Source organism: Panthera pardus, unplaced genomic scaffold (assembly GCF_024362965.1).
Source record: "Panthera pardus isolate Hobbes unplaced genomic scaffold, ASM2436296v1 HiC_scaffold_17, whole genome shotgun sequence".
NCBI lineage: Eukaryota > Metazoa > Chordata > Mammalia > Carnivora > Felidae > Panthera > Panthera pardus.
The window spans coordinates 22,095,655-22,110,852 of NW_026526732.1; the positions used below are offsets into that span (position 1 = coordinate 22,095,655).

A 15,198-nucleotide genomic window follows, 5' to 3' on the forward strand; every position below is an offset into this window, starting at 1 on the left:
GCCAGGGAGTACAGCGATGAAGAACACACTCAACCCTTTCTTCCCCATAGATAAAGTAACTTTGAGGCCCTCAAGAGAGAAAAGAAATATGGAAATTAGAGTTATCTCAAATTTAGTATTGTTTCCCTCACTAGCTGCATACCTTACAGAATTGTAGAAATTGAACAGATTTTGGCATCAAGTCCAAAAGTACCTCAGGAGATTTCAGTCTCAACAGTAAACTGTGACGCAGTGGGTTTAGTCATTTTGACTTGTGCGGCAATAGTGTGTTAGAAAAGATTGATTTGAACTATAAAAAACAATGATCAGTAGGTTGCTTCAATATGGTGTTATAAAATTATAAGCCATTAATTAGCTACTCTGTTTTTACTTTAAAAAAATTTTTTAACGTTTATTTTTGAGATATAGAAACAGAGCGTGAGCAGGGGAGGGGCAGAGAGAGAGGGAGACACAGAATCCAAAGCAGGCTCCAGGCCTCTAAGCTGTCCACACAGAGCTGACATGGGGCTCAAACCCACAAACTGTGAGATCATGACCTGAGCCAAAGTTGGATGCTTAACCAACTCAGCCACCTAGGCACCCCACTACTTTATTTTTAAAAGGTGAGTAAATTATTAGTACCTGTGATTGTCTAGGGGTAATACCAGGCTGGGTTTCTTTTTACCCACGAAATAATATGAAATATGGTTATCAAACACTTTAAAAATCATGCCTTTCCAATTAATACATTTTTAAATCATTCACTGAATGAAATGCTTACTGAATAAGCACAACAGGCTGTCGACAAAAGAGGTGATTAAATTTAAAACTTTACTCATTCTTTCAGCAATGAGGAAACATCCAAAATCTGTTCATTCAAATCTCAGATCTGCACAAACACCAGTCGTATTGGGACAGAAGCTCTACTGTGGGCATAGATTGGTCATAGCTCCCATCTCCCTCGTTGGCTCTTCCAACCTTCCACACTAGTCTTTATGGCCCTTTTCAGCAACATCCTGTCGTATTCACAATTACATAACCAGAGCTCTGTGAAGAGTGTGGCACAAAGAAGGTGCCTGATAACTGTTTGTTGCGCTGACCTCAGCTCAACTCGCCTCCAACAGAGATGCTGTCCTCTTCTCCACTAAGCATGGAGACAGTACAGTTCCTTCCCAAGAGCAATGGGACCTCTCAGCTTAAATATTTTAATTTCTCAGCTCCAACTGGTATCCACCGTCTTCAAAAATTTTCACGTGGCACTAACTTACTAAAGACAAACTGTCCAAATTATTTGGATTCAGAGAGTGACATTCAATCACTTTGTATAATGGCATATTTCTACCATACCATACCATTGAAAGTATTAACATACAGTTATTGAATAATGAACTTCATTTTCTCTTGGGCCTCTGTGGCAAAGCACATGATTTCAATGGTTATCTGACATCAGCCTAGTGACCCTAGCTGGTATGCTGTACCATCAGGCACTTTAGGAAACTGAAAACTTGAACTGTTACTTCCGATACCACTAGCTCGAGTTTAACACTGAATGCATTTCACATCTGAATCTTCCTTTACACACACCCAGAGCAAACCTCACTTTTCAAAAGTTCATTAACAAAGACTCAACTTAAAAGAGCAGCCCTGTGACTCATCTTTGGATACCCGGGTGGAAATAACAACTCCTCCCTTTGCTGAGAAACGGCTTAAACAAGTGCATGAGAACCACAGGAAGTAATAACAGATCTCAGCTAGTGTCAGCGAAGTCTAGAATTCCCTCCCGGGACGGTGTGGTTCCTGAAGTCACGTTGCCACTACTTGTCTTCATTCTTCTAAAAGAAAAAAGTCTTATGTGGGCTTGGAAGGAACTATTTCAAGGCAATATCAATTTCTTCGTATTTCCTGGCTCCTGAGTCATTATGTCAAGTTCAAGTCAAGAAGCACCCATTCGGGTGTTTTTGAGAAAGCGCAAGCTAAAATAGGGAGTGAACAGACGATCACACCGAAGTAATGTCCCCAGTAATTCAAAACAACCTCAGCCTTTCGACTTAAAACAAAAGTAGTCTTACTTAGAGACTTTGTGCCAGAAGCCTATCAACAGGTATCTGAAAGAATTTCTGTGAAGCCCTAAATGCGCAGTCCCTTGCCCACTGGGAGAAAAAAAATCACTCTGATGTACATAAGAAACCCAAGGCCGTGTTTCTCGAGGCGCGAAAAGGCGGCGTGAGCACCGGGGCCAGACCCGAAATCCCTCCCCGGGACATCCCTCGACGCCCCATCCAGCGAGGCCACCCCGACGCCCCCCCGCAGCTCTCGGCGCACAACTCAGCGGGGCGCCTCCTCGCTCCTCCTGGGGCGCTTAGGGAGAGAAAAAGAGGCACAAGGGGAAAAAACGAACCAGGTACGGGACCGAGCGTGCGAACCGAGAAGCTATGTCCTGCGCGGGCGCCGGTCCCACGCTGGGCGTCGTGAGAAGGAAGGAAACCTGTCGCGCGACTCCTGGCGGCGGGGATCCCGGCGCCTCCCGCGGCCCAGGCCGGGGTCCTCCGCGGCCCCGCGAGCACCGCGCCGCTGCCGCCGCATCAGGGCGCCGCCGACCCAGCCCCCAGCAGCGTCGGCAGCACCCACAGCTGGGGGAGCAGGCCCCGCCCCGGGACGACGGCGCCGGCCGCCCGCGCGCCCGTCCCCGCCCCGCCCGGAGGGCGAGAGCCCGGGGGGCCGGCAGCCCGGGGCCGCGCCGCTCCTGCAGCCTCACCTCGCCTGTGCGCCCGCGGACGGTCTCCGTGGCGGCCCGAGGCGCCTCACCTGCTCCCCGACCCTCCTCGCGGGGAGGGGCCCGGGGGCGCCGGACTTTCCCCAAGAATCCCCCTCGCGCCGGTGACGTCTGCCGGCCGCTGCGTTCCGCGGGGCGCGGCCGCGTGCGCCGGTTCTGAGTGTGGGTGTGGCCCCCAGCCGTGCACCTGCGGCGACCCGCGAGGCGGCGGGCCGCGAGCCTGAGCGTATAAACCGGGGCTGAGCACCGCCAAGTCAGATCCCTCTTGGACTCACCCGCCTCAAGTGGGCCAGAACCCCAGCTAGAACCCCAGCCGGCTTCGTTCATTCATTCATTCATTCAGTACCAAATGAGCGTCCACCCAAGGGCTGAGGATACTTACCGTGGTTAAAAATACCAAGACCGTGACTTCGAAGACCTGGCATTCCAGTGGGGAAAGACAAACACGTAAAGTGTACATTACGCTAAATGGTGGTAAGTACCTTGAAAATAAGACTGAGACTTAAAAGTTAGGGAATGTTAAACACACACAGACAATAAAGTAGTATTAGACCACAATCCGAAGTAAGAAGAAAATCCATGAGTTCCTAATGGTATAAGTAGTTGAATAAATAAATAAATGCTAAAGAGATCAATCTCCCCTGCAGAAGAATTCGTGAAAGTTTATGTAGATACTCGACCCTTAAGGACAAGCATAACTTCCCACTCCTTAAGTATGGCCTGCCCATAGTGACTTCTCCCAAAATACAAGGCGTAGAAAGGAGATAAAGAATAAGTTCACAATGGAAACACCACCTCAGCCAGAAGATCAAGGTACATATTCACAGCCATAAATCATATTGATAGTATGTGCTCATGATATGATGTGATGAAAATGTCACTTTAGCTCTGTGGCTTTCCTCCCCCAAGCCCATGACCCCAGTTCTTATAAGAAAAATATGACAACAGAGGGACATCCTCCAAAATACATGGCCAATATTTCTCTGAGCTGTCCATGTCATCAGAAACAAGGAAAGTCTGAAAAACTGCTACAGTCTAGAGGAGCCTAAGGAGACATGTCACCTAAATATATACATGAGATCCTGAATGGGATCCTGGAACAGAAAAGGGCCATGAGGTAAAAAGTAAGGAAACGTGAATAAAGGATGGACTTTCATTAGCAATATAGTATCAAGATTTGTTCGTTAGTTGTGATGGTGTGCCATATTAATTAGAAGATGGTAATAATAGGAGAGGTAATAATGGGTACGAGGTTTATGAAAACACTCTATACTGTCCTTGCAATTTTTCTGTAAATCTAAAACTGTTCTAAAAAATAACGTTTATTTAAAGTAAAGCTACAGGCACCTGGGTGGCTCGGGTGGTTAAGCATCCGACTTCGGCTCAGGTCATGATCTCACAGTCCATGGGTTACAGTCCTGCGTCGGGGTCTGTGCTGACAGCTCGGAGCCTGGAGCCTGCTTCAGATTCTGTGTCTCCCTCTCTCCCTGCCCCTTCCCTACTCATGCTCTGTCTCTCCCTCCCTCAAAAATAAATAAACATTAAAAAAAAATTTTAATAAAAGTAAAGCAAATTAAGAGAGATTGAACAGTGCTATAATAAACTAAAAAAAAAAAAAAGTTTATTTCAAAGGCTTCCAAGATAAAAAACAAAACAAAACAAAAACAGTTGAAAGAGGAAGTAATGTGGATATTTGGGTATGACCATTTCAGGCAGAGAGATTGTAGGTGTAGAGGCCCTGAGGCCGGAGCATTTTTGGCTTCTTGGATTAGTATCAAATTGGGTAGAACAGAATGGGGGGTGGGGGGAGAACAATGGATGGATGGGTGATGGAGCTAGGGTTGGAGAATGGAGCACGTAGGGCCTTGGTGGTCATGATAGCTTTAAAAGTTTACTCTGTTTGAGAAAGGAAGACATTGAAGAATTTGTAGTAGAGGAGTGACCTGATACGGCTTTTTTTTTTTTTTTTTTTTAATTTGCTATTGTGTTGACCAGTTAGGGGGAGAGGATGGAAGAAGGCCGACCAGTTAGGAAACCATGCTTGTTAATTTTATCTGTCAATTCCACTAGGCAATGGGGTGCCCAGGTATTGGGTAAAGATTATTCTGGATGTGTCTGTAAGAGTGTTTTAGATGAGATTAACATTTGAATCTATAGAATGAGTAAAGGAGATTGCCCACCCTAATATGGGTTGGTGTCATCCAATCTGTTGAAGGCCTGAATGGAACAGCAGGCTGGGTAAGGGAGAATTGATCCTCTCTAGGCCTATCTTTGAGCTTGGATATCAACTTTTTCCTGCCTTCAGACTTGGCCTCAAACTGGAAGTTATACCATTTGCTTTCCTGCTTTTCAGGCCTTCGGACTCAGACTGGAATTATACCACTAACTTTCCTGGGTCCCCATCTTGCCTACTGCAGATCTTGGAAGTTCTCAGCCTCTGTAATGTTTCATATATATATTTGCATACAGTTCTGTTTCACTGGACAACCCTGACTGATAAAAAACCATAGCAGTAGAGCTGGTAAGAAGTGGGCAGGTTCTGGGTATATTCCCAAAGAGAAGCTGACACCACTGGTTGATTAATTGGGTGCAGGACATGAGAGAGTACAAGAAGTGAGTTAAGGTTTTTACTCAGAGCAATTAGAAGATAAGAGGTTCCTTACGCTAACCAGGAAGACTGCTTGAGCAGGAAGTCGTGGGCTGGGGGGAGGAGAGGGGAGATTGCTGGGAAGGAAGAGTTACATTTTGGACACTTTAAGTTTGAGTTGTCAAGAAGGCATTTGGATAGATGTGTCTGGGATGATGATATCAATTGGGAAGTCTTTAGTGTATCGGTGGTGTGCAGGTAGAATTTAGATGTCTGCAGTCTGAGCCATGGGGCACTCCAAAGGTCAGGGATCAAGGAGGATGAAGAATCAAAAAAAGGAGAATGAAAAGGCATAATCAGTGATACAGGAGGTAGACTAACAAAGAATGGTGCTCCAGAAGCCACGTGAAAGAAAGCAATGTTTCAAGAATGAGCAAACTCTATCAAACACTGCTAAAGTCGGTAAAATTAGGACTGAAAACTGAGCGATGGGCTTGGCCATGTGGAGCTCAATGCACACTTGATAAGAAAGATTTGGGTGGTGTCTGGATTGGGCCCAGAGAGAATAAAAAAAAAGAGTAAATGGAGACAGAAAAACGAGGCAAAGGCTGGAAGGAAATATAAGGTCAAGAGGGAGATTTTTATTTTTAATTAGAAGATACACCTGTTTGTATGCTCATGGACATAAACCAAAAAAAGAAGGAACAAGTGATGATGCGGGAGAGAAAAGATCATTACTGAAGCAATGTTCTTGAGCAGATGAGCAACGATGGAATCCAATGCACGTGCAATGTTGGGGTTAAATTGGAGAAGATAGAATTTTTTTCTGATTGCAGGAGGAGAGGCAGAATATATGGGCACAGATGCTGGTGAATGTGGAGGCAGGAATATGTTTTCTCAGTGAAGAGGCAAAGTTATTGGTGGAGAGTGAGGAGTAGAGACAGAAGTTTCAGAAGAGGGTAGTCAGCTTGAAACATCATCCAGGGGTTGTGAGAGAGTAAATGAACTTTGAAAATATAGTCAGATTGCTGGATAACAATAGGGTCCATTTGAAGTCACAGATCATGGATATAAAGGGAGACCAGTCAGAATAGTTACGTGTTCTGACCAGTCTCATTTGCCTACTTGGGTACAAATAATGCTAGGCAGAGGTCTAGATACAAGCAGAGTTTAGTGTTGGCCAGCTGAATATGATGGAGGAGAGAGGACAAGAGCATGGAGCATCTATGCAAGAGAATAATTATAAGGAAGGACCGTTGCATTTAAACCAAGGAGGGAGAGAAGAGAGGACATGAATGATGGTGTTGAGGCAAAATGGAAAGGTGTTAGGTTAATGGATTGGACGCTCCAGGGTGTCAAGAAGTTGTGCAGTGACGGGGTTAGAAAGATTCAGTTGGAAAAATGCAAGTTGGTTATGAGGGAGTGGCATCTTTGAGACTTAGATTATGAAGGGATGAAGATATTGGTAATGACAAAGTCTAGACTGACCTGGCTTTTCTGCAGCTGATGTGCCCACCTCCTTCTAGGCTTCCAGGTAGGTCTCCTATGTTTTATACATTTTTTTCTGGAAAGGTTGGCTCTCACCTCCAGTCTGAACTATGAATATGGATGAGGACTCTAGGGTAAATCCAGATAAAGCACAAGGGTTCTGATTTCTCCATCTCCTTGCCAACACTTGTTATCTTCTTAAACCTGTCTTTGATTTCCTCCCTATGGAAATTCCTCTCTATGCTGCTAGGCACATGATGGTGTATGAGTAAATGAACAGCTGTTGTTAGCCCTGTCAAAAAAGGAAATGAGGTTAAATGAATCAGCAAGCCCCATCTTGCACATCTTGTTCTAGATCTTCAGTGTCCATTATTGTAGCCACATGTAGCTATTTAAATTTAAATTAATTAAGATGAAGCAAAATTTCAAATTCAGTTCCTTAGTCTCAGTGCCATTTTCAGTGCATAAGAGCCACCGTAACTAATGGTTATTAGTGCCCACTGCATTGGACTGTGCAGAGTAGGAAATTAGCATGATTGCAGATGGTTCTTTGGTTACTATATTGAGCAGTGCTTTCCAGATCCTGCTAGCACCCTGTGCTTTGTCTCACAATTCATATTTGGATCAGCTTTTCCAGAATTGGACACCTTAAAATTTAAGATAAAGGTCTTTGGGAGGGAGGGACTATGCTGCCTAAAAAGTCTGTGGCCCCTTACTACGTAAATGGCTGCTGTGCAAAGTCTCAAATTTTTATGTTTTAATATTATATTTGGACTTTCAGTGATCACATGGTTCTGTCCCTCTTGATTATCTTTATGAACACAGATTTACTAAACTATTTAAATCTTTCTCTATGTGATTCAAAACTGTTCTCTACTAAACCATTGGTTTAATAAAATATTCTTAGATTCAGAATGGAGATTATGTCTCCACTTAATACTTTGCCAGTTTACTACTTTTTACCCAAAACTTAACACAATAATTAGAGACTGTCAGTAAATATTTGTTGAAAGATGAGTGAATGAATGACACAAGTGAGCTTGTGAACTTTGGAGCTCAGGGCACTGAGATGACATTTTAGAGGGTGGCACCCAGGCATAATGAGATTTAGGAGATCTAGCACTGTTTGTTTGTTTGTTTGTTTACTTGTTTTTAACAAAACATGGATTTTAAGCTACGGTTTTTTTCTTCCATTGTTCAAAAAGTAGCTTAAAATTTAATTCCTGTAAGGATCTTGTGCAGCGCATGTTTATAAAGCTTCAACTCTTTTATAAGCACTCACCACCAATAAATATAATAACAAGAAAAAATAAATTCTAGATTTTTATAATGTCAACATGTATGCAGGCATCTTCTGTTTGCCCCTTCACGTCTACTTTCTACCTCTCACCATCCTACACTCTACCCTGGGTGGTTGATCTCTATGGGCTATTGCAATAGTTTCCTCTACCCTTTAATTTCTCTTGGGCTTGGCCAATAGGGGGATCTAGCAGGAGAGCAGAAGCAGCCGGATGGGGTCCAGGAATTTATTTGAAACAGAAGGGCTCTCTGTGTTCTCCACAGGTCACTGTTCTTCTAAAGTGGTCTGTTCTACATGATTCCCTCTCCTTCCTGGTTCTGAATATCTCTCCCTACTCGTGATTCTCAGACCTGGGGTATCACATATAGAATACATATAGTTTCCAGTCTGCCTATGCCTTTAAATATTACCTTTCTTTATAAACCTTCACGGAATAATTCTAACTTGAATGTGCCATCTGTTTCCCGATGGGACCCTGATACAGCATCCTTTATCAGTAGCTAGACCACAGTGTCCAAATCCCTGCTCTGAAAATTTTATACCTACAGTCCTTAGAAAAATATTCCCTGATAATTTTAGCATCTTCTTATATCAGTGCACTGGTTAGCTTTATGAAGAAACCATGTCATATGTCATATAATATAGATTTTTCTCCAGCACACTCAGATTAGAAAAATACTGATTCATAGGCAAATCTTTTTGCATTTATCTTCTCTACATAAAATATTATTTATGGAAATACATATAAATAAGACTATAAAACAAGTCAGTTAATTTTTAAGATATTAAATATTTTAATATCTAACAAGCTTTAAATTACTTCTTGATATGGGAGAAAATCTATACCTCAGTACTACAAACCAGCCATCATTACTCAATATACACAGCTTACTGGAGTTTCTAACCCCTCCCTCTACACCGAATAATGGTGCCTGCCAAAAATTCATGTTGTAATCCAATCCCCAACGTGATGGTGTTAGGAAGGAGGACCTTGGGAGGTGATTAGGTCATGCGGATGGAGCCCTCAAGAATGAGATTCATGTTCTTATAAAAGTGGTCCCACGGAGCTCTCTTTCCCCTTCCGTCATGTGAGAACACAACAAGTAGACGGCCATCTATGAACCAGGAAGCGGGCTCTCACCAGACACCAAATCTGTTGGCACCTTGATCTTAGACTTCCCAGTCTCCAGAACTGTGACAAATCAATTTCTGCTATTGATAAGCCATAAAGTCTAGAGTATTTTTCCTATATAGCGTAAAGCCTACATGGACTAAGATACCCTTTGAAGCTCAGTGTTTAACTGTACAATTACTAGCAGACATCAGCTCATCTAAAAATATGTAAACCCCATAATGCTAATACCTATATTAAAGTTAACTGATACTTATTCATCAGTTGCAGTGTGCCAAGCACTATGCTAACATTTTCATATATTATCTTGTTTAATTTTCATCACAAATTGATGAAGTGTGTACAACCCAACCCCATTTGACAGGGGAAGAATGAGCCTTAAAGCCTCCTGTCCACTGCCACAGCACCAGCAAGCAAAGGACCCTAGATTCAAATCCTGGTGTCCAATACAAAAGTTCATGCTCTTAACCACCAATAAAGAATCCAAGAACAACATCAAAGACCACAGAAGAACTGAAAAATAAGGACTATCCAAAACAAAGGATTTCTCTTATCCGGTTACCTACCCTCAAAGAGCAATGTCTAAATCTATATAAGCTTAGAAAACTTACAAAAAAAAAATAAAAGAATGCAACAGATAACTCATAGAAAAGTAAATTTCTTATTGTCTAGTAAGCTTATTTTTCTGTGCATGGTATATAGGAGGGGTAGAAAATTAGTGGTGAAATTGTACTATTTTGGTATTAGCTAAATCTTATTCCTGCCTACAATTCGTGAAATGACATAGTTGTATTGTTTATTTTAACCCAAATTGCAATTATGTGAAAAATTTCCTCTGATATATTGCTATACTTGCAAGAGGCTTGAAGGTGAGCATGTACTGGCTGCTTTATTCATACAAATAGAACATTCTCTGTGAAAGAGAAGGGACTAAAAAATACTAGGTGCAGAGATAGTATAATTGATCTGCTTAATGACACTAAATGGTTTTTTTCTCAACTGTGATTTTGCATAACAAGTTACAAAACTATTTTAAGATGAGACTGTTACTCAATACTCACTTCTGGTAAACCCCTTTTTACACCATCCTCCTGTCCTGAGGAACTGATAAAAGTGAAACAGAAAAGCATAAACAGAATGTAGCAAATGAGCCATGCCTTTTATAGGTAATAGTTTAGTCGTAAGCCTTTAAATATTGATTTTTGAATTTGAATAATTAAATTTGTTCTCAACAAGCATGATTCTCACAAATAGACTAAACATTTTTATAATCCATATTTTGTTCATCTTGATGAATTTGTACCATCCATTTGGAAACTATGTATGTCTACACCAAAAAGCCTTACTTTGGGGCTGAGACATGGTTTTCTTCTCTTTTTCTTCATCCATTTCATCCTCTTCTTGCAGCTCCGCGACTTTGTTTTACTTTTCCCTTCAACACACTCTTCAGGTAGACTGAGTCCTTCCTCAAAGATGGTTTATAGTTTCTGTGAGTGCACGGACCACAGCCAGCATCCTTCCGTGACCCTAAAGAAAATTTAAAAGTACAATCTTGGCACCACAAAAAAACAAACATGTTTCAAATGATGAAGATGTCTTAAAGATGAACATACCAAAAGTGACACTGTGGAAACAGATCAAAGTCTCAGGTGTAAATTCACAGATTCAGTGGACAGACTTCTTGCAGGTATCTACTCTTGGGATGGTGATCTTGTTGATGAGAACTTGGGGAAGCTGATAGATGTTCCTCTCAGTCCGCAGTTCCTTACCTTACTTATGTGCCCCGAGCGTGAGTAGGAATCTTTGGTAGGAGCTGACATGGCCTTGCATCACTAACTCTCAGTGTTGAAAGCAGGCCACTCTAGCTGATTTCTTTAAACCCTATTTTCTACAAGTTGGTGATGGACAAAGTTGAATTATGAAACAGGAAGAATTGCCACAATTCTACATCCCTAGTCACAAAGAAACATTTACAAAACATTTAATGCCCTCATGCCAATAGGAATCCATAACTGATTACAATGCAAATGTGAGTGCTGCATATAATCTATTCATGCCCTATTTCTTTCAGGGCCCCAGGACATCATCTCTCCAACTTCAGTAGTGAGTAGACCCCTTTTCAAGGAAAAAGAATATATGATACCCAGTGTTGACAAATTACCTGAATATGACATATATTCAAGTATATGTAACTTACATAAACATGGTATAAATTCCTTATGGTTACAGCCTCATTAGGAAACTGTAAAATTTAAGTAAATCATATGCAGAATTTAAGAAACAAATGAACAAAGGACAAAAAAGAGAGAGACAAACCAAGAAAGAAACTCTTAACTATAGAGAACACACTGATGGTTACCAGAGGTGGGGGTGGGGGGGAGGATAGTTGAAATAGGTGAAGGGGATTAAGAGTACACTTACCATGATGGGCCCTGAGTAATATATAGCATTGTTGAATCACTATACTATAGTGCACCTGAAACTAATAGAACACTGTATGTTAACTATACTAGAATTCAAATTAAAAACTTTAAAAACTTGAACAAATCTACATATTAAAAGTATAAACTTAATATTAAAATAAGCAGCATTGATTTATGTTGTTTTGATGAAGCAAAAAAGTTATATTCTCTTAACAAATTTCAATTATATAAATTTACTGTTATCAATTATAGTCACAATGTTTTACATTAAATCTTCAAACATTATGCATCTCATAGCTGAAAGCTTGTGCTTTTTTACCAACCTCTCCCTATTTCTCTCAACCCCCAGCCCTTGGCAACCACGATTCTACTTTCTCTTTCTACTCTTTCTATGAGTTTGACTTTTTTTTTTTTTTTTTTTTTAAGTTTCCATATATAAGTGGTACCATGAAGTATTTGCCTTTCTCTGTCTGGCTTATTTAATTTGCATAATGTTCACAAGGTCCATCCACATTGTCGCAAATGGTAACATTTCCTTCTTTCTCATGGCCCAATAATATCCCATTGTATCTATATAACACATCTTCTTTCCCCATTCATCCGTTGATAGGCACTTTGGTTGTTTCTAACATTTATTTATTTTTGAGACAGAGAGTGCGAGAGGGAGAGGGAGAGGGGCAGAGAGAGAAGGAGACACAGAATCCGAAGCAGACTCCGGGCTCTGAGCTGTCAGCACAGAGCTGGACACAGGGCTCAAACCTACAAACTGTGAGATCATGACCTGAGCCAAAGTTGGATGCTTAACCGACTGAGCCACATAGGTGTCCCTTAGTTGTTTCTATAGCTTGGCCACTGTGAATAATGCTGCAAGGAACATGGGAGTGCAGGTATCTCTTCATTATTCCATTTTCATTTCTTTTGGATTTATACCCAGAAGTGGAATTGCTAGATCATATGGTAGTTCTATTTTCAATTTTTTGAAGAATTTTCATACTATTTTCCATAGAAGGTGCACCAACTTACATTCCCACCAACAATGCACAAGGGGTCCCCTTTTTGCATATCTTTTTCAACTTGTTATCTCTTATCTTTTTGATGGTAGCCACTCTAACAGGTGTAAGGTGATATCTCGTACTTTTGATTTGTATTTCCCTGATAATTAGTGATGTTGAACACCTTTTCATATGTTGGTCATTTGTATATCTTCTTTGGAGAAATGTCTGTTCAGTACCTCTGCCCATTTTTAGAATATTTTGTTTTGTTTTGTTTTGTTTTTGATATTGAGTTGTATGAATCATTTATATGTTTTGGATATTAACCCCTTATAATATATATGATTTGTAAATATGTTCTCCCATTTGGTAGGTTGCCTTTTTATTTTGTTGATAATTTCCTGTGCAAAATCTTTTTATTTGATGTCATTTCACTTGTTTATTTTTGCTTTTATTATGTTTGCTTTTGGTGTCAAATCCAAAAAAAAAAAAAAAAAAAATCATTGCCAAGAGTGATGTCAAGGAGCTTATCCCCTATGTTTTCTTCTAAGGAGTTTCAGGTCTCTCATTCAAGTACTTTGACTTGGTTTTGTGTATGATGTAAGATAGAGGAGAGTTTCATTCTTTTACATTTGGTTGTCCAGTTTCTCCAACACCATGTCTGGAAGAGACTAGCCTTTTTCCATTGTATATTCTTGGCTCTTTTATGGAAAATTAGTTGACCGCATATGCATGGGTTTATTTCTGGGCTCTCTATTATGTTGCATTGATTTATGTGTCTCTATTTATGCTAATATCATACTATTTCTGTGAAAAATGCCACTGGAATTTTGGTTGTATTGAATCCCTATCAAACTGCTTCCGGTAGTATGGATATTTTAACAATATTAATTTTTCTAATCCATGAACACATATTATCTTTCCATTTATTTTTGTCTTCTTCAATTTCTTTCATCAATGTCTTGTAGTTCTCAGTGTACAGATCTTTCTCCTCATTGATTAAGTTTATTCCTCAAAAATCACTCATTTTGATGTAATTGTAAGTGGATTGTTTACTTAATTTCTCTTACTGGCAGTTCATTGTCAAGGTGTAGGAACACAACTGATTTTTGTGTATTGATTTTGTAATCTTCAACTTCACTGAATTTTTTAATTAGCTCTAACAATTTTTGGTGGAGTTTTTAGGATTTTCTATGTATTATATGTAATCTGCAAGTAGAAAAAGTTTTATTTCTACCTTTCGATTTGGATGGCTTTTATTTCTTTTTCCCACCTAATTGCTGTGGCTAAAGCTTCTAGTAACATGTTGAATAAAAGTGACAAGAGTAGGCATCCTTACCTTGTTCCTGATCTTATAAGAAAAGCTTTCAGCTTTACACCATTGAGCCTGATGACAACTATGGGCTTGTCACATGTAGCCTTTATTATGTTAAGGTATGTTCACTCTGTACTGAGGTTGTTATGAGATTTTATCATGAATCAATGTTAAACCTTGTCAAACGCTTTTTCTGCATCGATTGAGGTGATTGTAAGATTTTTATCCTTCACTTTGTTAATGTGGTGTATCATGTTGATTAATTTGGAGATGTTTTATCATTCTTGCATCCCTGAAATAAATTCCACTTGATCATGGTATGCCATCTTTTTTATATATTGTTGAATTCAGTTTGCTAATATTTTGTTGAGGATTTTTCATCTACATTCATCAGTATGGCCTGTAATTTTTTTTTCTTGTAGTTGTCCTTAATTGGATTTGGTATCAGGGTAATGCCAACTTTGTAAAATGGTTTGGAAGTGTTCTGTGCTCTTCTATTTTTTTTTTTTTTGGAATAGTTTGAAAAGGATTGATACTCAGTTTTAAAATATTTGGTAGAATTCATCAGTGAAGCCACTTGGTCCTAGACTTTTGTTTGTTAGGAGGGCTTTTATTACTGATTTAATCACCTCATTTGTAATGGGCCTATTCGGATTTTGTATTTCTTCATAACTTAGGCTTAGGAGGTTGTGTGTTTCTAGGAAATTTCTTTTTCTTCTAGGTTGACAATTTATTAGCATATAATTATTCATCTTAGTTTCTCATGATCCTTTGTATTTCTGTGGTATCAGTTATAATGTTTCTTTCATTTCGAACTTTGAGTCTTCTCTGTCTTTTTTTCTTGGTAATCCTAGATAAAGGTTTATCAATTTTGTTTGCTTTTTCCAAAAAAACCCTCCCCTTAGTTTCATTGATCTTTTTAATTGTCTTTATAGTCTCTACTTCCTTTATTTCCACTCTCATCTTTGTTATTTCTCTCCTTCTGCTAACTTTATGTTTAGTTTATTATTCTTTTCTTATTTCTGGAGGTGTAAAGTTGTTTATTTAAGTGTTTTTTTTTTTTCATTATGTAGGCATTTGTTGCTATGGACTTCCCTCTTACAGCTGCTTTTCCTCCATTAGTTTTGGTAGCTAGTGCTTCCATATTTTTTTGTCTCATGAATTTTTAATTCTCTTTTGATTTCTTCTTTTTTTAAAAAAATTTTTAAT

General features: G+C 39.8%; 1 protein-coding gene and 1 long non-coding RNA gene across 2 annotated transcripts in view; one reads left to right on the forward strand and one right to left on the reverse strand.

Moving 5' to 3' along the window:
* The window catches only part of STX11 (syntaxin 11), a 44,307-nt gene extending 33,261 nt beyond the window's left edge, over window positions 1-11,046 (reverse strand). The window contains 2 exon segments of the mRNA XM_053904409.1: window positions 10,606-10,786; window positions 10,873-11,046. Of these exon segments, the coding sequence (XP_053760384.1) occupies window positions 10,606-10,648 (43 nt within the window). The 5' untranslated portion in view covers window positions 10,649-10,786; window positions 10,873-11,046.
* The window catches only part of LOC128777633 (uncharacterized), a 73,906-nt gene that overhangs the window by 10,814 nt on the left and 47,894 nt on the right, over window positions 1-15,198 (forward strand). The gene's annotated exons all lie outside the window — the stretch shown is intronic.